The sequence below is a fragment of the Mytilus galloprovincialis genome, chromosome 3 (assembly GCF_965363235.1).
Source record: "Mytilus galloprovincialis chromosome 3, xbMytGall1.hap1.1, whole genome shotgun sequence".
Taxonomy (NCBI): Eukaryota; Metazoa; Mollusca; class Bivalvia; order Mytilida; family Mytilidae; genus Mytilus; species Mytilus galloprovincialis.
Window position 1 is genome coordinate 37,701,273 of NC_134840.1, and position 24,403 is coordinate 37,725,675.

The following is a 24,403-nucleotide window of genomic DNA, read 5'->3' on the forward strand; positions in this document are numbered from 1 at the left end:
ATCGGTATTTTTTGTTATTTTACTTGTTAAAGTTAACAGTATATATGTATAAAAGATTTTGCTTCCATTTTTTAAGAGTCAAATATAATCCTTTTTAAAGATAGAACTTGTTTATCAGTCTTGTCAGCTTTTGGCCTCTGAAAGAATGAAAGGCGCAATTGTCTGAAGGATGTATAGATTCAGACTCAACTGTTAATAAATAATCATAGTAAGATTGAATTTTGTAAATATATGACCTACTTGTTAAGAATTTTCTGTACATATTGAAAGAGGCTTTGCTGGTGGGTCTAAGTTTGCAAAAACCATTATTACTTCCATAAAATTATGTCTTATGCTTGTTCTATATGATTGATCAGCAAAATATCAATGAAAAAGGGACTTTTAGTGCCAAGGTTGCCTAAACTACATGAATGTATACTGCTGCTTTCTGATTGTGGCAGATGTGTATTCATTTTCAAAGGTATTTTTAAACATTCTTCCTGAACTATTGAATATTTTTCATCAAGATACTAAACAACAAACAAAATATTAAAAATATAACCCAAAACAACTTAAATCATAATGAAAGTGTTTATTCATATCATTAACAATAATACACATAACATTCAAAGCATTCTACCATATTGTTTCATTAGCTGTTGTTATGAATTTCCTCTAATATTGAAACATACTTTTTCAACTAAATTTTCTAAATACATTCTCGTCAAAAGCAGACAAATTCCAATGTAGGAGATGAAAGACACAAACTGCTATGTATCCCCTAATACTACCCCTACATGACATTGATGATAGTAAACCTTCTTTGGAATTTGAAGATTACTAGGCAATAACTAAAGGCATTACTAAATCATGGGGGTTTGTAGAACTTTTCTCCCCAGCATACAGTATTATTTCTAATTTCGTATTGGTTTCATATGTATTGAAGAAATGTTACAGCAGTTTGAGAAAAACTTTATAAGTTTTAAAAACTTATTTTCTTTCTTATTCTCTTAGTTGATTTATCCTATTTTCTTCTTGATATCTATTGTCTGAATGTGATTGTATTCATATGGATACTAATAAAAATAAAATATGTGTTCTAATACTTTGAAGTTGAACCCTGTGTTTTACTACAATGGACGTTTAACTTATATTATCTCTCCAGACTTTAAAAGTTGATATATTTTTCAATAATAAAAAAATAAACAGAATTATGTCAAATATTCCTGGGTAAACTTTTAGAATGAATTGGAATAACACAATCTTTTCTTTTTTGGCTGCTCAAATTTCACTTGATTTAACATTTTAAAATGCATTCAAATAATAAATGCAAAATAAAAAAAAAAGACAGAAGACACAGAAATCTCACTATATCCTTACAGATGACTTAAATAAAAGTAATTTTGGAATATTAGATGTTGACAACATCCTCACTAAAAAAGTAAAGCCTAAAAATGTCTTCATCACATTCATACAGGTAAGGCAAAAACCAAACTTTACAAATACATATGCAATCAAATCTAGCAAATAAATCATAAATAATGAAAAAATCGATTACATTTACAATTCATCTTCTTAAATCAAAGACACTTTATATTTATGGATTTGATCATTAAAGCAATTGAGTATTATATTACAATAAGATGTTCCAGGTTACAATAAAAGACTAGGTCGACTGTAGTATGATACAGCAATGGTCAAGATAAAACATCAATCTAACATACAAAATGGTATATAGATGTCATTATTCTAAGCAATTAACTAAAATGTATATATTAAATAATGAGATGTGGTATTATAGCCAATGAGACAACTATCTACCAAATACCCAATGATGCAGATGTTATGAACTATGTTACCTTCAACAATACGCAAAACTGAGTATTTGATTAAAAATGTCAGGCTATGCAAATATCCAGACTTTCATTTTTACATTAGATGATAGGAAATAGTTCCATGCAAATGAAAGTTATGCAAATAACAAAATTATGCAATAAAGTGGAGTGTATAAACTTATATTTCAGGGCACAAGGCGTATCTGTTAGTGTGCTCACAAGAAAATATTGCTTTTTAGAAAGAATTTTTTTTTCAATAATAAAAAAAAAAAACATAAAACAATTGCAACAAATTTAATGAAAATAGGCAAACTGTACATCAAACCAAAGAAAATAGGCAAGCTGTACATCAAACCAAAGAAAATAGGCAAGCTGTACATCAAACCAAAGAAAACACTGTGTTTGACCGTTCTAAAAGATTTTTGAAGGAACTGGATGGGGCCACAATTCCTCAAATTAATCTAAGATCTTTCTTTTCTGCAAGTGATTCTCTGTTTACAATTTCAAAAGAATCAGTCAACTGTTAAGTTTTTTTTGTGAGAAACCATTACTCCTGCAGACATTCAATGATGACAAATGTACACCATTAAAGAAAGCAAAAATGTCCATCAAATTACATGGCATTCAGTTAATCACTATTAGTTTTATTATTTCCTGGAACACCCATCAATTTTAAATAATTAAAATTTAATCAATCAACATTTTCAGGCAATACACGAAAAAAGCAATGTATAATTATAAATGAATGATACATCTTTCATAATAAATTATACTAAAAGTGTAACAAGTCAACATATTGACATGAACAGTAAATACATTTTTCAGCAGAGAAAATGGGCATAATATGTGAATAGTTTCAATGGTAAATAAAATATTATGTACTGAATGACATTTTTTTTTATGTTTCACAGAGACAATAAATAATTTGTAGATTTATTAAAAATTCCTTCAGATAAATTTAACACTTCTGAATTGGTTTTTCTTTTTGTAAATCTATCTTAACTCAGATCCATTTGAAATCAATATATGCATTGGGTATGCATATGATATCAATTCATCAAAATCTACAATGACCAAAAATTTTCACTGTAAGAGGGGCATACAAAGTTAAGGTTTTGAATTAGAACTACACTAACAAAGTAACTATCACTAATGCCTGATGTGTCAAATATATATTACTTAGTTGCTGCCATTTAATATTTTGTTAAACCAGCGCCAGTGTCAATTTGAACTGATTTTAAATTGATACATTTGAATGAAATTTTTATAGCATAATGCAAATGTTGAAATCAAAATAGAAATACTTAGACATGTAACCTATACAAATATTCAAAGTCAATTCCCTGACTGAAGTGGAGGGTCAAATAATCTCTTAATAATGTCCACACGAGAACTGCCAAGGCTAGTACAACTGTATACATCATAAGTGGTTCATCTTCAACCAACATAAATACAAACTTAATAGTAAACTATGCAAAAGTTTCAAGGGTTAACGACCCATGATTGGGGGTGACCTTGGGCCAAATAATCTCAATAGAATGAGACATGCTAGTGCTTATACATCTATAAACCAAATATCAATAACTCACAATAAGTAATTCCCCTAAATCTGACCTAATCACAAACTTTAACATGTAAACTCAGCAAAAGTTCCAAAGTCAATGGACTATGACAGCAATTACATTTCCTCATCATTGTATTTAACATGAAAACTTAAGTTATTACCAGAACAATACTATGCTAACACAAAGTTAGTATCTTACAGAAACAAAACTTGTGAAGTGTACGCCAAACAAGACCATCTCAAGTTTTTAGAGTGCAGCAATTTTATGGGATAAATAAACTTCAAAAATATGCAAATTTACATTTTTATCCTTGATCATATCTGTATTAAGATTTTCCTATATTTTCGACTCTTTTTCCTAGTCAGAAACATTCATTATAACACACCCATAAATATTTATGTTTACAATATAAATAAATATAACTGATAAAAGATAAAGTAAATATGACCAATAACTACTAATAACTTATCTAAAGAATGTAAATCAATTATAAATCATGCTTATTATATTGTAAATCAACTATCATCTGGGTAATTACAGTAGATATAAGTAACTATTTATATTACATTTAACATCGAACATTCCTTTCTTGTCCTTTTTTAAAACATTTCTTTCACTACACCCGTCATTTAATGTTGATATTTAATATTTGGCATTAAATACTAGTAAACTATTAAATCTTGCAAGTGTATCCTATCACTGACCTGTGAAGATACAATGACAGTTAGGGAGGGTTTATTGTTGTTGTTGAAGAATGATGTGGTGTTTGCATTCTTGAGACAAAATCCCTAAACACACTCAAATCCTGAAGCAAAGGAACAGCAATTTTATTCAGAAATATATATGTGATACAATTATTTCATACATTGTGTATGTGCTAGTAAACCGTCTCATCAGAATATTTATATTTGATGTAATGTAATTTAAGTTTTAGCTTATTTCTTTTGGCTGCAATTTTGGAGGGGTAACAGGTTGATTTTCTTATTTGACTAAACAAATTGACATGTATGATACAAACAAGTCTGATTAAAGATCTATACAAGACTGTAGTGATAAATCAATCAAGACTAAATAAAATATTTAATTGTTCAGATCAAAAAGTCTAACAGTCAGTATATTAACTAGTTGAATGTCCCTGAGGTGCACATAGGGAAGAAACTTATTGCACAAACTGTTTCAAATCTCCTCACTTTTTTATTTTTCGAAACCCTGTTGGTGTATATATATTGATACAAACTCAATAGTTTTTTCCTGTAGGCAATTAGTCCTATTATTACCCTCTAATCAGTCAACAACTTATGACTATACATATGGGGATAGAAATATTTGGTTCTAAATTTATAGTCAATGAGGAAAGGCTTAATAATGAGCTTGATAGGCAAATTTCATACTTGACAATTAATATTTCATGCATTTTCTATGGAACACTACAAGTGCCACAAAGTACCCTCCTAAGTAAGTCCTTACACTAATATCTACAATAGACTTCCAGTAATGGTTAACATTCTACTGACATAAAAAAGTTAGTTACAAAGACACAGCATGCATAGATTGTGGTTAACACATGTATATATAAATTATATTAGTGAATTCATAAAATAAATCAAAATTTACAATGTATAAACAAATTTATTACCAACAAATTTACCTAAAGAATATGTTCAAACAAAAGCTAACTCTTTATGAAAATCAGGCACTTATCTAACCTATTGGTTTCTTTGTCAAGTGGTTTATTGCAGCAATAATCACATAAAGCCTCTCTTTGACACAAAGGATGGATTATCATGAGAAAAAAAAAGATAATCAATAGATTACAATAAATGAAACAACTACAATTTGTATGGAAAATTCAGTCATATTTAGAAATGAAATTTTTAAAATTAGTTTTCAAAATTCATCTGCTTATTTTAATAATTCTAACTATATACAATTGCCTTTGAAAATAATCAATATCATTACATGGTAATTTTCCAACCAAGCTAAATATATTGCCTGCAGTAAACCCTTGGTGTGTGTACATGTACACATGTATTAAATGACTATTACATAAACAGCTGACCTTATAATTTGGTCCTAAAAGTAATCCAACATGTAATGATACATTTTATACCTTTATCAATATGAATTAAAACATTTACTTGTTTGTCAAATTACAAATTTTCCTAAAAAACTTTAATGATTGGACAAACTGAAATACAAGAGTGCACACGCTGAAATGTCTCGCCTTCTATACTAATCATTGATATTATGTTGATAGTCCTATGTATAAAGCTAAGCTTTATTACAACTGTCACATAAACTTAACATTAATCAAGATAACTTAACAGAGACCAATGAACCTTGAAAATGAGGTCAAGGTCAGATGAACCATGCCAGGCAGACATGTACAGCTAACAATGCTTCTATACAACATATATAGTTGACACATTACTTATAGTTTAAGAAAAATAGACCAAAACACGAAAACTTAATACTGTGCAATGAACCGTGAAAATGAGGTCAAGGTCAAATAAAACCTGCGCGACTGACATAAAGATCATAAAATATTTCCATACACCAAATATAGTTGACCTATGGCATATAGTATTAGATAAAAAGACCAAAACTCAAAAACTTAACTTTGACCACTGAACCATGAAAATGAGGTCAAGGTCACATGACATCTGCCCGCTAGACATGTACACTTTACAATCATTCCATACAACAAATATAGTAGACCTATTGCATATAGTATGAGAAAAACAGACCAAAACACAAAAATTTAACTATAACCACTGAACCATGAAAATGAGGTCAAGGTCAGATGACACCTGCCAGTTGGACATGTACACCTTACAGTCCTTCCATACACCGAATATACTAGCCCTATTGCTTATAGTATCTGAGATATGGACTTGACCACCAAAACTTAACCTTGTTCACTGATCCATGAAATGAAGTCGAGGTCAAGTGAAAACTGTCCGACAGACACGAGGACCTTGCAAGGTACGCACATATCAAATATAGTTATCCTATTACTTATAATAAGAGAGAATTCAACATTACAAAAAATTTGAACTTTTTTTTCAAGTGGTCACTAAACCATGAAAATGAGGTCAAGGACATTGGACATGTGACTGACGGAAACTTCGTAACATGAAGCATCTATATACAAAGTATGAAGCATCCAGGTCTTCCACCTTCTAAAATATCAAGCTTTTAAGAAGTGAGCTAACACCGCCGCCGCCGCCGCCGCCGCCGCCGTAGCTGCAGCCGCCGGATCACTATCCCTATGTCGAGCTTTCTGCAACAAAAGTTGCAGGCTCGACTATAAATCCCATTTCACTTGCACTTTCTGTTTATTGAAAACCTTCTACTAGCTAGAAATATGCTAAAATTAGCATCGGTTGAGCATTTTTAATTCAAACCTCAACTTGATATAAAATTAAGACCTATTGTACTGAGCCAAAGTTTTCTAAATAAGTTCTTTTGTTAATTACCACTATATTTATATACATGTATTCATTTACCAGGTATGTTGGTCTGTCAATGGGGCCACTGGACATAACTATTATTCTACTCTTTGTAAGGATGATGGGATGTCAAATAAGTCACAATTGGTCCCATGGCTTCAGAAGAGAAGGTTCTTGAAAATTGTGTCATGATCGTCATCCTACGAAGTCAAATAATGACAAAAGCTCCCATAGATTCTGTAGGCCAAGTGAGCAAAAAATGGTTGATGAAATTTTACTGTATCAGTTTTTCTTTTTTTAACAAAAACAAGACTTAAAATCAGATCAAACAAAAATGTTTCTTGTATGTAGAGATCAGATAATCTACTAAAATACAGTGTAATTGATTAAGAACATAGTATTTGTAAGAGGTGTACAAGAGAAGTCACAATCTAAATGTGTGTATAACAATATAACAGTTTTTGACTGGTAAGAGACTAGGCCCTTTCACTAATAAAACCACTTAAATTCTTGAAATTACAAGTCTTTCTTGGATGGAGGGATCAAATGATCTGGTAAGGTATTTGGTAATTCATGTCCATCTAATTTAATCTTGATCAGGTGATTGGCTAATGCCCATTCATCCGCATCCAGCATACCATCTTTGTCTATGTCTGATAGTTTCCACACTTTCCCCAACATAGAGTTTGGTAGCTTGGATCTGACCATTTCTGACTTTGCTGCAGCACCAGTAATTTTTCCATTGATTGGATTAAGTTTATCAAATGATTCATCATATTTGTATTTCTCTTGACCAACGATCCATTCATGCTCACCACGACCTTCGTCAATGCCTTCTCCCCTTCCATAACCAAACATACTCTCATTCATTGTATCAAAAGCCCCACCTTTAACATTTGGTTCCCCTACACTACTTTCTTGCTCATGTGGGATCATTGTCATAAGCCTGGCTATATCTGAAGAAAGCATGGTATCAACGGTTTCAATTAACTTTGGTTTCAATGCATGGAATTTTGTAAAGTCTTGATGCTGGAGTACTTCTCTCATTTTTTCTATATCTGGGAAATCTCCTGGTGAAATCTGGTGTTCTCTCTGCAGAACTTCATATATTTCTTTTAATCCTTTTATTAATTCTTTCTTCTTTGCATCCTTGCCAAACATTGAGGGCATCTCTTTCTTTAAATGACTGATTATGTAGGCATGTACCTAGAATGAGAAAATATTAGTACATGTAACATATCTATCAAAATACTAGTCAGTATAACATTAACTTTGTCATGCAAATCAAACACTAGCATGACTAAGAAGTCAGTAAAGGCCTACATATTGTATCTCAGTAAGGTTAAATTGAGTGAATGATTTATACCACAGATGTAACTAATGTATTCATTTTTATACTCATACATGCACAAACTATACATAAGCATAAAACTTACCCCAGTTGCATTATACATGTTATAATCATGTATAAAAACCTCTCAATAAGTTCTGAATTTACAGAGAAAAACTCATTTCACTAAAGTGTCTGTTACAAGTAAAAAACCTCATCATTGGTTGTCTTATGGTCTATCTTTAACATTGTATTCTAAATTTGGAGAATTTGTTATAGATGGCATATCTTTAGATAATTAATTCTTTCTGTTTATTTTGTTCTCAGTGGTATAGACTTTGGACAATTTTAGATGATAGATTGTTGGTTGCTCAACCTCCAGTTGTAAGGACAATTTTAGAGCTTGATATTGTATAGACATCTGTCGATAACATCATGTCATGTATAATATTGTTGAAGACTACATGTTGCCCTCTTGGTCTCCTTTCATGTTTTTTTTTAAAGTTTTGCTCATATTTCCATTATAAGATAATATGTTGACCTCTGAGTGACATATTGTTATTTTGTCACTGGGTTGCTGTATGTATCATTTGTGTTTTCCCCATATTACCACTTTTTATATCTAAAGTAAAATTGTACTTTTAAACATAATGTAAAATTAAGTGTGGGAAAAAATGATAAGTGTGGGGAAAAGTGATAAGTGTTATAAGTTATAACAATTCAGTTTTAAGTAATAAACATTTATGAGTTAGTTTAATCTAAAAAAAAACTATATATATTCAAAGTCTAATAATTATGATAGAATCAAAGGACTCGAAAAAATTGAGAGCTTTTTGTTCCATTTTATATGTCCTCTTTCCTGTTTGTTTTTAACAAAATTCAAAACTGCAATATGATAAACAAATATCAAACTCTTCCCTAAGCTTTTTCTAAAAATCATTTTCATGCATGTCAATTTAAGAGTTAGAAGATACAATGCAATATATAAATATTGAGGCAATACTTTACATCAAATTAAAGTGACCAAAAACATAAAGATGAAAACAAATGTAAATAAATACATGAAATAGGGAGAGTGTCCCATGGACACAGATGATGCCGCCACTTGCATACATGTATAATGTTATAAACATGAAAAAGGACCATAATTCTGGAGAATGTTTAAAGTGACACTACAAAAATTTGGTAATAAGCATTATGTATAAGTTTTACAATATTTGGTATAGGCAAATTTTAGTGAGAGAACTGAAACCAAAATAAATCATCAATTTCTTCATTTGTAAACAGGCATATGATTTTTGAGTATGATAGAAGTGGCACTCCTAAAATTCAAATGTGATCTGTGTGTTGTGGACATAAGCATTGTGCATAAGTTTCATAAGATTTGGTCGAGGCAAACTTAAGCTAAAGTACAGAATTTGTAAAGGGGCATAACTCTAGAACAGTAAAGTGATGCCATCAAAATTTAAACTTGATCTGTGTTTGTGTTGATAAACATTAGGTTTTATAACATTTGGTTGTGGCAAACTTAAGTTGGAGAATGGATTTGGGAAATGTTGACATACACACATCAAGGGTAATGCCGCTATGAAAGGGGTATAAAATAGAAAAATATGTGTGATAGTTTTCCTAAAGCTTTTATACTAAAATAAATAGTTTATTTAGGAATTGACTTTCTTCGAACTTTATAGGAAGTAGGATGCTGTTATATCCAATATACATGTATAATATCAACATATGACAACATATATATTAATGGATATAAAGAGAATGACACACAAGCTAAATTAAGTTCACTTTCCTTTATATGTCTGATTAATGTTTATAACACACCTAATTATCTACCTTGTTACATGTATAAATAACAATGTATATTATCATGATTATAGTAATGTACTCAGATGATGAGGTTAATATAAACAGCATACATTGTAGAGACCCATTTTCTATTCAAGATCTAAACAATTAATACTTTAGAAAAGCTTCATACATTTGTATAAATTGTAATACATCATAACATGTACATATAATGTATGGCTGATTTTAAAATCAATCCATCAGAAGATGCTGTTATTTTGTTAAATTTGAGTCAATCATTTAAACAACTAAATATGTTTGGACTTATCATGTACTTATGGACAGTGCATTTCTGTATACATGTATGATTACATGCAATATTATAGCTACATGTACATGTTTATATACATTATTATCTATCACAAGAATATCAAACCAACTTTAGCATGTTAAGCAGAAAACTTAAAAATTGTTTATTTTGTCATAGTCAGATAGCAATCCATATATCTTGCTTTCAGCGATTTTTGTTGCAAGAGAGACAAAAATTGTCATTTTATAACATTGACTCCTTTAAAAAGTCCATTGACATAATTAGATCAAGTCAGCTTATTAGAAGTTCCTTTATCTATTATGCAAATTTGTGTGTGTCCATAATAGTTTTTCCATGTTTTTTAAGACAATATATTTTAAAGCAGTTACAAAGATAACTTTAAATAATATAACTTTGCGCTGATCGACGAACATCTTTCAGCCAACCATTTAAAAGAAGTGTTACATTCAAAATTGAATTATAATAAATTCTTTTTGTAACTTAAAATATAAACACCAAATGATAGCAAGGTTAATGTTATCTGATATGAATTATTTTTACAACTTAACACATGTACATTTGTAGAAATGTAGGAAGTCGTTAGCAAATTTGATACCATTAATTTGATACATGTACATGTAAGATGAATGATCCCTGAATTTTGAAATGTTGAGATGAAATTAATTCCAAGGTAGTCTGCTTATACCAATCCATACTAGCATAGCTTGTGTGATATATATACATTTGTAACATGATGAAACAGAATTGGATGTCAAATAAAAAATTAATTTCATAGTACATGACATATAAATAAAATAAGGATATGTGGTACAAAAATGTATGATTGACCATACAACTTCTTATATATCCATCAGAGTCAGATTAATATGGATGAAAAGAGCTATACATGTACATGTAGGTGACTGTATGTATGGCCTTCAATAATGTGCAAATATCCATACCATTTTGTCTTAGATAATGGTGCACAATCAATAAACTATAGTCTGCTTTAAAAGGCACTGACATGACAAAATGTGAATCAATTAAAAATAAAGATCTACACCCAAAGGGCATGATAGCCCTTCAATTTTCAAAATGAGGCAAACTTAAGTTAGAGAACGGAAACAAAAAGTTCAGTGTACTTATATAAATACATTTTTTGTATAAATGAAACAAGAGTAAAATCACTGAAATGTTGTCTACTTTATTTTAAAAGTCATTCTAAAGGATTTTAACTGGTATCACTAAAACTTAACACATAGAATTTATGTGTAGGTACAAATGTACATGTACATACATACAGTACATGTACAAAAAATGTATGTACATGTATACAAGTAATCAGTTTAACTTTAAAGCTGATCAATGAATCCTGGAAATGACATTACATGAAACCTTTTAACAAACTTGTTCCATGACATAGATACATGTACATGCAGTCTACTAATCCTGTAGACACATGGTTGAGAAAAATAAAAAACTTCGGTTTTTAAACTTAAAGTTTCAATTTGATCAAGTGCAGAAAAATGAGAATCAGATCAAACCATGAAAACTTACATGAATGTATATATATATATTACAGATAAACATTCTTGACATTATGAGACAGATGAACAGTAATGGATTGAAAACCAAATGATAAACAATGAAACTAAATTATTTCTACTTTATATATCATGTACATGACATGATCACATGAACAGTAACTGAGAAAAAGACTGAATCATGAAATCTTGACATTATGTCATAATGATCCCTGAAAATGAGGAAATAGTTAAAGGTCGGAAGAATATGCATGTGGATTTTACAATAAATATACAGCCAAGTTCCATTAATACATCTGTTACTGACGATTGAACCATGAATAAGGTGAAGGACACTAGGACTGAATAATCTTGTCAAATGAAATTGTCTGTGTTGAAGGCGGCTGGCCATACTTTGACCTTTAAATCTTTACTTTTTACAGACTGTAAGTTGGTTGGAGAGTTATTTCATTGGCACTCACTCATACATTGTACCACATTTGCTTTTATTTGTATTTCTATGTAAATGTATGCATGCATGCCAGACAATAAATTTTAAGCATATGAATACCAAATATGGATATCAGATTGTCTATTGTAACTTCTGAAACAATACAGCAATGTGTATGAATAATGTCTGAAGGAGTGCATATACATCATTACATGTACATGCATGAATAACAAGAGCATGAAGTGCGCAGCACACGCTGAAATGTCTCGCCTTCTTTACTAACTATAATATAAACCATTGATTTAATGTTGATACAAGTACATGTACATGATGTAATTCTAAATTTAAAGCTTTAGTTAGTTTAAATACTACACAAGTATCACATATACACGATATATGATCCAAGAAAATGAGGTAAAGGTCAGATAAACCAAAAGAGAAATCATTAAAAACTAGAAATATAGTTAACCTATTGTTAATAGTCTTGATAGTTTCTTAGATACAACTAAAGCAGAGAAACTTAACATTGACCAATGCAATAAACCATGCAAATGTGGTCGAGGTAAGATGAATCATGCCAGACAGACATGTACAATGTACACCTTACAATCTTAATATAGTAACATTGATGAGAAATTTACGATGAAAACTAAACCCACCTAAATAGGGTTGGCTAAGGGTGGTTAGTAAATTCATACTGAAATGATAGTGAAAGTAAAATTCTAATTAAGAAATAATTCCTTCATGTCATGCTCTATGCTCATTTTAACATGGGTAGGCATTATATTTGTCGATATTTTACACTGAGTGTTAGCGAGGTGTAAAATGTGGTCAAATATAATGCCTACCCATGTTAAAATGAGCATAGAGCATGTCACGAAGGAATTATTTCGATTCTAATAGGACAAATACTTTATTTTAATAGGTCGAAGCGTACAAAAATACCGTAAAAATGTTTGGATTTTCCCGTTTCCTCCCCGAGGAGTCTGTTCATTACATTTTATATTTGATAAGTTTAAAAACTACAAACATATTTTGTGCTCATTAGAACACGGCTTTGTTTACAAAGCGTAATAAGGACGTCATATTAGAATGAATAATCAATTTTCCAGAATTCAAAATTATTCCTTATTCAAATAATTCCTTGTTTAGTTGACATACATGTACATGTATTATGTACATGCATGACATGTATTGCTTACAGTTTAAAAAAACTAGACCAAAGACAAAAACTTTACACTGATCATGATCATACAATGAACTGTGGAAATGAGGTAAAGGTCAAATAAAACCTGAGAGACTGACATATATACGTATACATTTGTACATGTACAATGTACATGTACACAATTACAAATGTACATCAAAAAATATTTCCTTACACCAAATATACATGTACATGTAGTTGACCTTTTAAATTTTTGCATATATATACATGAACATGTACATGATGTATGCATGTAGACTATATATAGCTAGTTCATTTATATTAGAAATAAAGCCCAAGGCACAAAAACTTAATTTTGACGACTCAACCATGAAAATGAAGTCAAGGTTACATTGTAGTTGACACCTGCCAGTTGGACATTTATACATGTACAACTTGCAAGCATACACCTCATACATGTATACAATGTAGTAGACCTATTACACGTACCAACATGCACATGATGTATAGTATCTGATATGGACTTAAATGTAACCACGAAAACTTCACCTTTCATGAATAAAAAATGAGATCTAAGTCAAATGAAAACTGTCTGACAGTAAAGAGGACCTTTTACATGTACATGTATGGTAGGCACACATTAAATATAGTTATATAGTTAATATCCTACATGTATTACCCGTAATAAGAAAGTAATTAAATTTTAAGATAACAAACAATCTAAATAACTTATTTTTCAAATAGTCACTGATCCATGAAAATTGGTTGAAAGGACAATTGACCAGTTCAAATTAGGAATTATTACCTTTGCCAACCTTGCCCTTTTGATGAGGTCATTTAGTTTCCGTAAAGCTGCATTTTTTGGTAAGCTCTTTAAATCATTAAACAAATCTTGTTCTTCAAGTTCAAATAATTTCCTATTATCATCAAAGTGTAAAGGATTGTCCCAGAAAGAACCTATATATACTCTTGCAACTTCAGGGGTGTTCAAAACTTTTCCAAGGGACCACATTAATGCACCATAAACTCTCATCAATTGTTGAGGGTCCACCATGTCTGCTTTGTTCAAAATTATTCTGATTTTGTCATCATATCCCTTAACTGCATCAATTGCTCGTTTGAATTCGTCTGAAATGTCCAGTTTGTGTGCATCAAAAAGAAGCAATATTCTATCCACTCTTTCTGCAAACCATTCCAACACACCAGCAAAATCATATCCACGGTCAAGTCTCTGTTTTTCTCCTGACAAAATACCTGGTGTGTCTATAATTGTTAAACTATCAACAACTGGATTTTTTAATGTTGAACACTGAAATCGATTCAGAAATGCATTTCCAAATTTTGTGAGTGGTTTAAATTGCTTTTTACTATCAACAACAAGGGCGTTACCAGGAACAATTCCATCTTGATCTCCACTCATTACAGCTATGAACCGATCTGTTGTTGGCTCTGGACCTATTCGTATTCCCGGAAAATCTTGCTCTAGGAGGAATCTTATAAAGGTTGTCTTACCGGTTGAATATTGGCCGATGAGGAGTATCATTGGTTTAGCGTCAAAATCTGGATCATCAAGTTGGGGGGAGTGGAAGTCATGAAACTTATAATGTTCCTCTAAAGGTAACAGTTTTGTTCTGTATATAGCTTTAAGGCCATCGGCAACAGTATCGAATACCTCAGGTTCCTTCCGCTTGCTATTCCCGTCAAGCCACTTCATCTTGAAATTCTAAATAACTTTCACTTCTAAAGTCGGTTTATTCCTTCAGACGTGACATATATTGCGGAAGTGATCGTATATTATGTGCGCTTGCTCAATTCATATTCCGGAAATAAATATTTCCCGCAATATAACGGAAGCTTTCGGGTTTTATCTTTTGGTACGTTGACAAAAATTCAGAGGAGTTCTGTATGTATGTGTACGTCATTCAATGTTTTGGTTTCTTTTCAGCTGACACCCAAGTTCAAGACAACATTGTACGATTTTACAGCCCAGAAGAAACCAAATACCTAAAAATATACGCATCATCAAGTATTCCAATCGGTAAACAGTGTTCTGAAAGTTCAATTACAAATCGTACCACTGTTAGCATTTATAAATAACAATGAGCTCATAATCATGTTTTTATGTCAATATTTACATATATAGATACGTGTATGATCATTATCTCATCATCAATGATCATAATATTTTCCAAAACAAAATGAAATTTTTTGTGATAAATTATGTTACAAGGTAATTGTTTGATTTTTTTCAAGACTTTTATAGGATTTAATAGGCTCTCTCTCTATATATATATATATATATATATTAAGAGGGGGAGGTCCTGATCCCGAAATCCTGAGGTTGCGAATTTAAAAAAAAAATCCGGACATCCCAAAATTTGAAAAAAGAAATCCTGGATCCCAAAAGGTTCAATTTTGAAATCCTGAGCCTAAAAAAACCTGTTGAAAAAGGTCCTGCCCCTATCAACTTTTACGTTGAAATTTAACAATTACAAAAAGTTATTATTACATTGGACACTAAAAAAAAGTTATTAATACATTGGACACTGGTCAATAGTTTGCTGATTGCTCTGTTTGGTTAGGAACTGATGTATTACAAACTTCATAGAGTAATCAGTAATCATGGTAATATTGGTGTCTTTAGTGACATTGTGTTTAGTATTGATACATACATGTAAGAACAATTAAACTTTCAACACACTTTTTATATCCCCGTCAAAATTTTGAAGGGACGTATTATGTTATTCAAATGTCCGGTGTCCGTCTGTCTGTCCGGCATAAACATGTCGCACAATCCAAATTTCATGAACCTTATTATAGTTGTTTTTTATGATGGTCAAATGATCTGTATACCTTTTGGTGAAAATAAGATTAAAACTTTTTGAGTTACGGCACTTTGTATCTAAAACAGGCCTAGGGGTGTGTTTTTTTCACATGTCGCACCGTATATCAAAAACGATTTTTGATTATTGATTAAAACTTTACACACTTCTTTGTTATATTAATCTAAAGATCTGTATACTTTTTGGTGATGATTCAAAATTTCATTTTTGAGTTATTGAGTATTTTGTAAAAAAGGGGGAGGGGTTTTTTACATGTCGCACGGTATCTCAAAAAACGATTTATGATTATTGCTTTAAACTTTACACACTTTTTTGTTATATTAATTTAAAGATCTGTATACTTTTTGGTGATGATTCAAAATTTTATTTTTGAGTTATTGAGTATTTTGTAAAAAAGGGGGAGTTTTTTTTTTTTTACATGTCACGCCGTATCTCAAAAGCAATTTATGATTATTACTTAAAATTTTACACACTTCTTTGTTATATTAATCTAAAGATCTGTATACTTTTTGGTTTTGATTCAAATTTTTATTTAAGTGATATTTAGTTTTTTTGTAAAAAAAAAAAAAGGGGGGGGGGGGGGTTCATATGTCCCGCCGTATCTCAAAAACAATATATGGTTATTGCTTAAAACTTTCTCTGAAACTATTTATGGTTATTGCAAAAAACTTCCACACAAGACGTCGGGCGTATCATGCACTCATGGCGCAGCTGTTTATTAGCTCGTTAGATTATTACAAGAATTGAAAAAATGTTTACCTGCAGCTTGCATGGCAGACATTATAAGCTGGTACTGTCACGGAATAGAAGTTCCTTCATAATATAAGTTCCAAAAGAAAAACATATTCTGGAATATTATTTCCACAAGAATATATTTCACAGTATATGTTCATAACGGAATAAATGGTATAGAATATTCGTCCCAACAGGAATAGATATTATGACAATGTTTATAACAAAGTTTCCATTGGAACTGTTAGGCAGAACAAATATACGTTGACAGTACAACTTCAATAATGGAAATTGAAACTGTTTTGTCTCCACAAGCGAAGTGCACATTCAAGCATCACTTATTTATGATGGCTACCTAGAGCGGTAACTGACAAAAATACATCGGACTAAAACATTCACCCAAAAGCGCATACTGGATGAGCAGACCCTGCCATTTTAAATAAAATATACAATCTGTATTCAATATTGTATCATTGATTGTAACTGAGCAAAAATTATATAAGCCATTGTTATATTTCTGGGCTATAATTAAAAGTCTAATCTTGTAGCTCATTAAGTTGGTACATTGTACGTGTAGGTCATTAAAAAACACTTGTTTAACTTGTTTTACTTCTTTCTTCTTGATTGATTTAAAAAAAAATTAACTTAATTTTCATTAGCATTTGCTGAAAAGTAATCAATTGTTTTATTCAACTTTTTATGAAAACAGGGACAAAACTTGTTGTTGAGTTGCAAATTAATGATCTTGGATATGACCTGGATTGAATTTGATAAAATACCCTAATTTTTACATAAATTACCAAGGTTGCATGAAAAAGACTGAAACCTTCTGACATGAAAAGACTTTGAGGTTAACAAGACAACTGAATTAGGGCCATTCTTTACTAAGAGGAGGAAGGCTTGACATTGGAAATGTTACAAATGACAATTCTTGAAAATATTGATTAAGAAAAAATTGGTGGTTTAAAATAATTCACTATTCCTTAGTATTCTCCTAAAATTTCTTACATCATCCTGGTAGACAGAAAATTATGAAATAAAATCTTGTTTCTAGAAGTTAAAGTGTCACATCCATAACTTATCTTTAAGAAAATCATTTTAAATAGCATCACATTCTAGCAATAAAGCATCACAGTAGCCTGATGCAAAAAGCCCCTTGGAAGAACACTGTAATCCTAACAATGAAATGAAGTGAAATGACTTGAGTGAAATTTTCAACCATCCCTGGTAACATGGGTTAGTGCTCCAACCAACCCCATAGCTGAGACAGTGTTGTACAAACTTATTAACTCCAAATCAAGATAATGCCAATGAAAAACAATGTATTGTACCATAATTGTATCTACATCATGTACATGTATATATATACTAAAGCACTGACTTATAATTATAATAAATTTTGTTTTACAGATTTGGGGTATTGCTGAAAATGGGTAGAATATTTCTAAGACATATTGGAGGTACTCGTCTCTTTTCATGCTCCAACTGTGACACCCCTTTGACTAATAGAGCAGAACTTATCTCAACAAGATTTACAGGTACAGAATATAAAAATATCTTGAATATCATGTTTTAATAATTGGTTAAATTTCCATTAGACAAAACAAACAGAACATGGCATGCATGGTGGAAACATTGAGTATAATTTGAATTGTGAAAATCTGTTAAGAATGCTATTCAACATCTTGAAAATTGTCAGATATTTTAGACCTTCATCTTATTTAAAATATATGCACAAAAAGAAATCATTGAATTTTTAGTTATGAAGATTTTCTTTCCAGGTTAGACATTTTGTTAGACAGCAATGTCAGTTTAATGGTGAAATTGTACACATTATTGACTGTTGGAATTACACATACTAAGTAAAAGTGCAGAGCTCAATTAACCTTACCTCTAAATAAAATTCTTAGTGTGCAGTACGTTCAGCATATTCAGCTTCTACTCGCTTGATCTGAAAGCCCTTTTCAGAAGTTCTGAAATTTTATTTTCATCTGTTGTTTTTTTTAGAAAATTTTATCTTTTATTTTGTATAAAAAAATTACACAATGCATGTTTAAATTACTGCAATTATAACCCTGTTGCATTTTCCCCAATAATAAAAACATTGCAATAATAAAAACATTGCAATAATTTCTGAATTTACAGTACCTTTTGTTCAGTCTGAATATTAAGGGACAGCATCAAAAGTTCAATGTAGGATAAATTTAATTCACATAGTTTTTTCACTAACCCCCCCTCTCTGAACTTAAAAAGGAAAACATTGATTGAGCAATATAGATACATGTATATGTAAAAATTGATTTTGGATAAACAAAACTTGTAGCAATTTTAACCCACCCCTGTCCTACCCCAAAATATTTCATATTTGATTTAATTTTTTTATCCTACATTTATCTTCTGATGTCGTCCCTAAACTGATGCACATTTTCTACTATCCCGATGATTGCGTAGTTGTTGGAGGTGAAATATCTATAATACTAAAGATAAGTATTCTGGATATTAAACAAAAGGTGTGGCTTAAATTGACAGGAATACTAAAAGAAATAGGGTCTGTTTTGTTTTGGTTTGTGTCATATCAGATTGAAATGGTGTAAAAACATGTACGTGAAATATGGTATAATGTTAAGACAAAATCTTCTTTGATATGTTAGATTATTAGAGTATAATTTTTTAATAACTAAATTGCATTTTCATATGCATTTATTGTACATACAAGTTTCATATTGAGCACATGTTTACTTTTCAGGTGCCACTGGAAGAGCTTTTTTGTTCAACAGAGTTGTGAATCTCAGCTATAGTGAGGTCCAAGACAGAGTGATGTTAACAGGTCGTCATATGGTTAGAGATGTCTCATGTAAAAACTGTGAAGCTAAACTTGGTTGGGTTTATGAGTTTGCTACAGAAGATAACCAGAGATATAAAGAAGGGAGAGTAATTCTGGAGCGTGCTCTGGTTACAGAAAGTGAAGGATTTGATGAACATGGTACAAGTCATAGTGACAGCTGAAATATTGTTTTGCATTTGTAAATAAATCACTAATGTGCTTCTTTGGCACTTAGAGTCACATGTACAGTTGAGGGTTAGAACAATTTAGGATGGTTATAGAGAGAATTCTCTGAGAAGTAAGAGACATTTTATAGGTACTGATTTGTATGTACATATGAAATACTTTGATCCTTTGTCCTAAATTGAATGAATGTGTGTGATAGCATGAGAAAGCCCTGTTTACAAGAACCTTCAGTGTACTGCAAAGATGGGTTCAGGAAGATTCTTAGCTCTCTTTGTTGAATCCAGTAATACTTCAAAATGGGGGATGGGGAGTGGAGGTTGTTTTTAATGTTTTTAAGGAAATGTTTATAGGGAAACTTTATATATTTTATATACTCATGAGAGTATTTTCCCTCAACCTTTTATCAAAACATGTAAATAAAATTATCAATAAAACAGTAATAGTAATTCAATAAAGGATCAAACATAACACTTTCATATTCTAATTTACTAATTAAAGTATTAGAAAAATCGACACTATAATCATACAGTTATGTAGGTTCATCCTTTTAACAAACTGTAACAGCAAAATGAGAGCTCACTAGCAATGAATTGTAGTCAGAATATTTCTGTTGTAAATGATGAAAAGTAAACTTCAACTAATTTGGTTCACTATATTGTCAAACTAAGCCAGTAATATGAGTTGTTTAGTGAATTCTTATTTTTTTTGTTTTATACCCCCATTTTAGGAGTGCAGCCAATATAAAAATAAAAGGCTAATTGCATTTAACTTGTCTGTCAGTCTGTCCATTAGTCCAGCAAATATTTACCTCACACTTTTCTCAGGAATGATTGAACATAAAGACTTCATATTTTGTCAATAGCTTGATTGATGAGTGGTAATTTTGGGGTTCATTAGATGTCTTCTACCTTATACTAGTACTTATATTTTAAATATTTCAGTATATAAAAAAAAACATTACAAATTTTATCACAAATTTCTCTTGTAATCATGAATAGAATGAATTTATATTTGACCAGCTGATTGGCAGTTGTGAGTTGTCATAAATTTATTAGACCGATTCCTGTTTTCTGAATTTATCAATTATGAATTTGATATGTGTGTTCTTGTTTATACATGTTCCTTATGCTTTGTTTTTGTTTGATACACTTTTGCATTTTTCCTCTTTTAAGGGGATTCATATATATTTATTTGACAAGTATGTATTAACTTGTTACTCATAACATTGGGAAAGCATTTCTTTTTGTTACATTTGCTTGTTAGAAGTATACATTTCTTATAACTACATAACCTTACAGGATAACAAAAGTTACATCAACCAACTTAAGATAAATGTAACTGCCTCTCCTGTCCGTGTGTGTTGATGTATGATTTTCAAAACAATTATTTATGTTTACATGTGAAAGGAACAGACCTGATATATATTCGAAACAACTGTACAAGACTGTGGAATTGTTATTATTCATGGATGATGCTGGAATATTTGAACCATAAATTTGAAGATTCCTTTAGCTTGTATGTAGAATTTTCTAAAACCATGAAATCAAGAGTTAACGAAAATACAATTTAACCTTTATCCAAGAGAATTTGTACACATGAAAAATAGTTACTTGTATTAGCTGACCATCATCATTTATATATTATAACTCTCTATTGACTTTATTTGTTTGGTTGTTTTTGTATGCATTTTTTTAGCACACTGACACGGTCAGTGCCAAGGAATGGATATTTTCCAAAACAGCTGTGTCCCATTACTGTATGAGATGGTTTCTTTGTTTATTTTTAACACAATTGCTCCTATTGTTAATAGCCTTAGGTCATGAAGTATTATGCCAACAGTAACCCTCAATGCAGAAAAAGAAAAGTTGAGTTAAACAAAAATATATATATTCATTTTTTTTATGTAAGTGAAATTTGCATGTATTCAGTCATGATCTTTTGTAAACTTATCCATATTCTGTGTTGTCTAACTTAAACTAGACAAATTTGAAAATTAAATAAAAGTAAATGCATTTTTTATTTTAATCTTAATTTAGATATTTCACCATTTCATTTATCTTTTTGAAGTGACAGATACTTTTTGTCATATAAGTTCTCATATTTTGTTAATTTTTAAAGTTTCTAAGGTGTTTCTTTAGCATTGATATCCACAGCTATAACACCATTACAAGTTTTAGAACACATCATTTTAAGGAGTATAAGATCATACTTATCAAATGGAAGTTGTGTGGTTCAATTACTTATTTTAGTAATAAAGTTACAATTATGAACATGTATTTATTAGTTATTTATCTATGCCATAGATTCATAATTTTATATTGATTTTAACAATTGTGTTGAAAAGTCCAATAAAGAAACTGTCCATCTTCTTGAAATTTGAATACTTGCTACTTATATTGTTGTTATTATTTTGCTGTAGTTGTGCAATTGTAGAAAAATCTGCATACAGTTGTGTATCCAAAAGCGAGTTACTATTGCAGTAATCATCTAGTCACATTATTTATATTACTATAAACCTCACAATAATTTCTGAATTAACAGTAGTTTTTTATGATGTAGTGGTCACATTAACATGAAACTTTGTATGCATGTTGTAGTTTGAATGGTTGAATGAATACTTCATAGGAAGACCAACATAAAATATTTTATTGTAGGAAAAACATACAGAATATTAAATTTGATAAACAGAAGATATCAGTGCATAAATTTTAAGATTAAAAAAAGCAACAAATAGTAGGTGATTATATGACAGTGCTGTTTCAGAATGTTTTGACGAGAGAAAAAAATGTTTATTTAAAACAAAAATGCTGTTCATTGGTTGCATTTGGTAGAAAGCAATAATATTTTGACAAACATAATGCATACAGGACTATAGAGTAACAAAGAGCAGGCAATGTATATTTGGTATATGGTGCTGGGACACAGTTATAGTTCTTTGATTTTCGTTGTCTCCAAATAGAGACCCTAGTGTGAAGTCTGGGTAGTGTATAACTTTAATGCATAACATAGTAAATAGGGGGATAAAGTTACTTGTACAAATAATTTGGGGCATGAAATTTTAGGTAAAGTAGTGATTTGGTCCAATTTACTCTGTATCGGTCAATATTTGGGATGGTGATTTTCAGAAATGAAGATTTTAGTCATTCTTCCTCATAATTATGTTGGTCAAGCATTATATTTTTTTATATTTAGGAACCGTTTTTGTGTAGAAAGCACATATAAAGTCATGTTCATAAAGTCTGTATTATGTGTACATGCCAAAATACAACATAACTGAGTCACGAAAACGCCGTACAATTATGCAGAGGGTATCATTATGTTTATGATACTTCTGAAAAATGGAAAATTAACAAATTGAAAGTTGTAGTATATCTATTTACAACCACTGGGTCGATGCCACTGCTGATGGAGATTTATTTCTCCGAGGGTATCACAAGCCCAGTAGTCAGCACTTTTTGTGCTGACATGAATTGTCATTGAAATGGTTATATTTATAAGTTTACTGTTAACAAATTTTTGAATTTTTTGAAATACTAAGGCTTTTCTACCTCAGGCATAGATTACCATTAGCTGTATTTGGCAAAACTTTTAGGAATTTTGGTCTTTAATGCTCTTCAACTTCGTACTTTATTTGGCCTTTTTAAACTTTTTGGATTCGAGCGTCACTGATGAGTCTTTTGTAGTCGAAACGCGCATCTGGCGTATACACTAAATTCAGTCCTGGTATCTATGATGAGTATATTTATTTCCATAACGAATATCGAGGATCCAGATATGGTTCTTTTTATTGATAGCAGGGGCAGATCCAGCCATTTTAAAAAGGGGGGGGTTCCCAACCCAGGATAAAGAGGGGGGGGGGGTTCCAACTATATGTCCCCGTTCAAATGCATTGATCGGTCGAAAAAAAGGGGGGTTTCATACCCCGGAACCCCCTCTGGATCCGCCACTGGATAGGCACTCATACATTGTATATAAAATGCAAATATAAACTGTGTTACAACCTTAGATAAAAAGAAAAAAAAGACGGTGAAAGACTCCACTCGACTACCGAAAATGATATTTTTATATTCCATAGAATGTCCAGGGCGTTGGACACAGTGCAAGGATTATAAACTCAGGAAGGCGAGAGCAATTGTAATTCTAACATTGTAGGGTTTAATTTAAAGTTTCCTTTAGAAAAAAACATAATTCACCATACCTTACAACATAACAAATAGACCTCAGCCTTTTTTTATAAGAATACTGGATCAGATAATTAGGTACTGTAACACCTTATGGATGTAACGATAAAATAGATACTGTAGGTTCAGTGAATGTGATGGATTTATTCAATAGGTCTCTTCGTCGGCCGAGGAGCCATGGACATCGTCGCTATAATCCACCTGATATGCATGATGTTTCTATAGAT

General features: G+C 30.9%; 1 protein-coding gene across 1 annotated transcript; it reads right to left on the reverse strand.

Annotated features, from left to right (window-relative positions):
- Nucleotides 1–556: 556 nt before the first annotated feature.
- LOC143067869 (EH domain-containing protein 1-like) lies at nucleotides 557–15,287 on the reverse strand. Its single transcript, XM_076241458.1, has 2 exons — nucleotides 14,216–15,287; nucleotides 557–8,037 (listed from the first exon to the last, which is right to left on the reverse strand). Exons 1-2 carry the CDS (start codon nucleotides 15,122–15,124, stop codon nucleotides 7,348–7,350), a joined length of 1,599 nt encoding a protein of 532 aa, XP_076097573.1. The 5' UTR covers nucleotides 15,125–15,287; the 3' UTR covers nucleotides 557–7,347.
- Nucleotides 15,288–24,403: the final 9,116 nt, after the last annotated feature.

Coding starts and splice junctions, on each gene's coding strand:
- LOC143067869 (XM_076241458.1), bottom strand. CDS start 15,124: ATGAAGTGGCTTGACGGGAATAGCAAGCGGAAGGAACCTGAGGTATTC. Junction 8,038..14,215: donor AAAGGGCAAGGTTGGCAAAG/GTAATAATTCCT, acceptor TTCTCATTCTAG/GTACATGCCTACATAATCAG.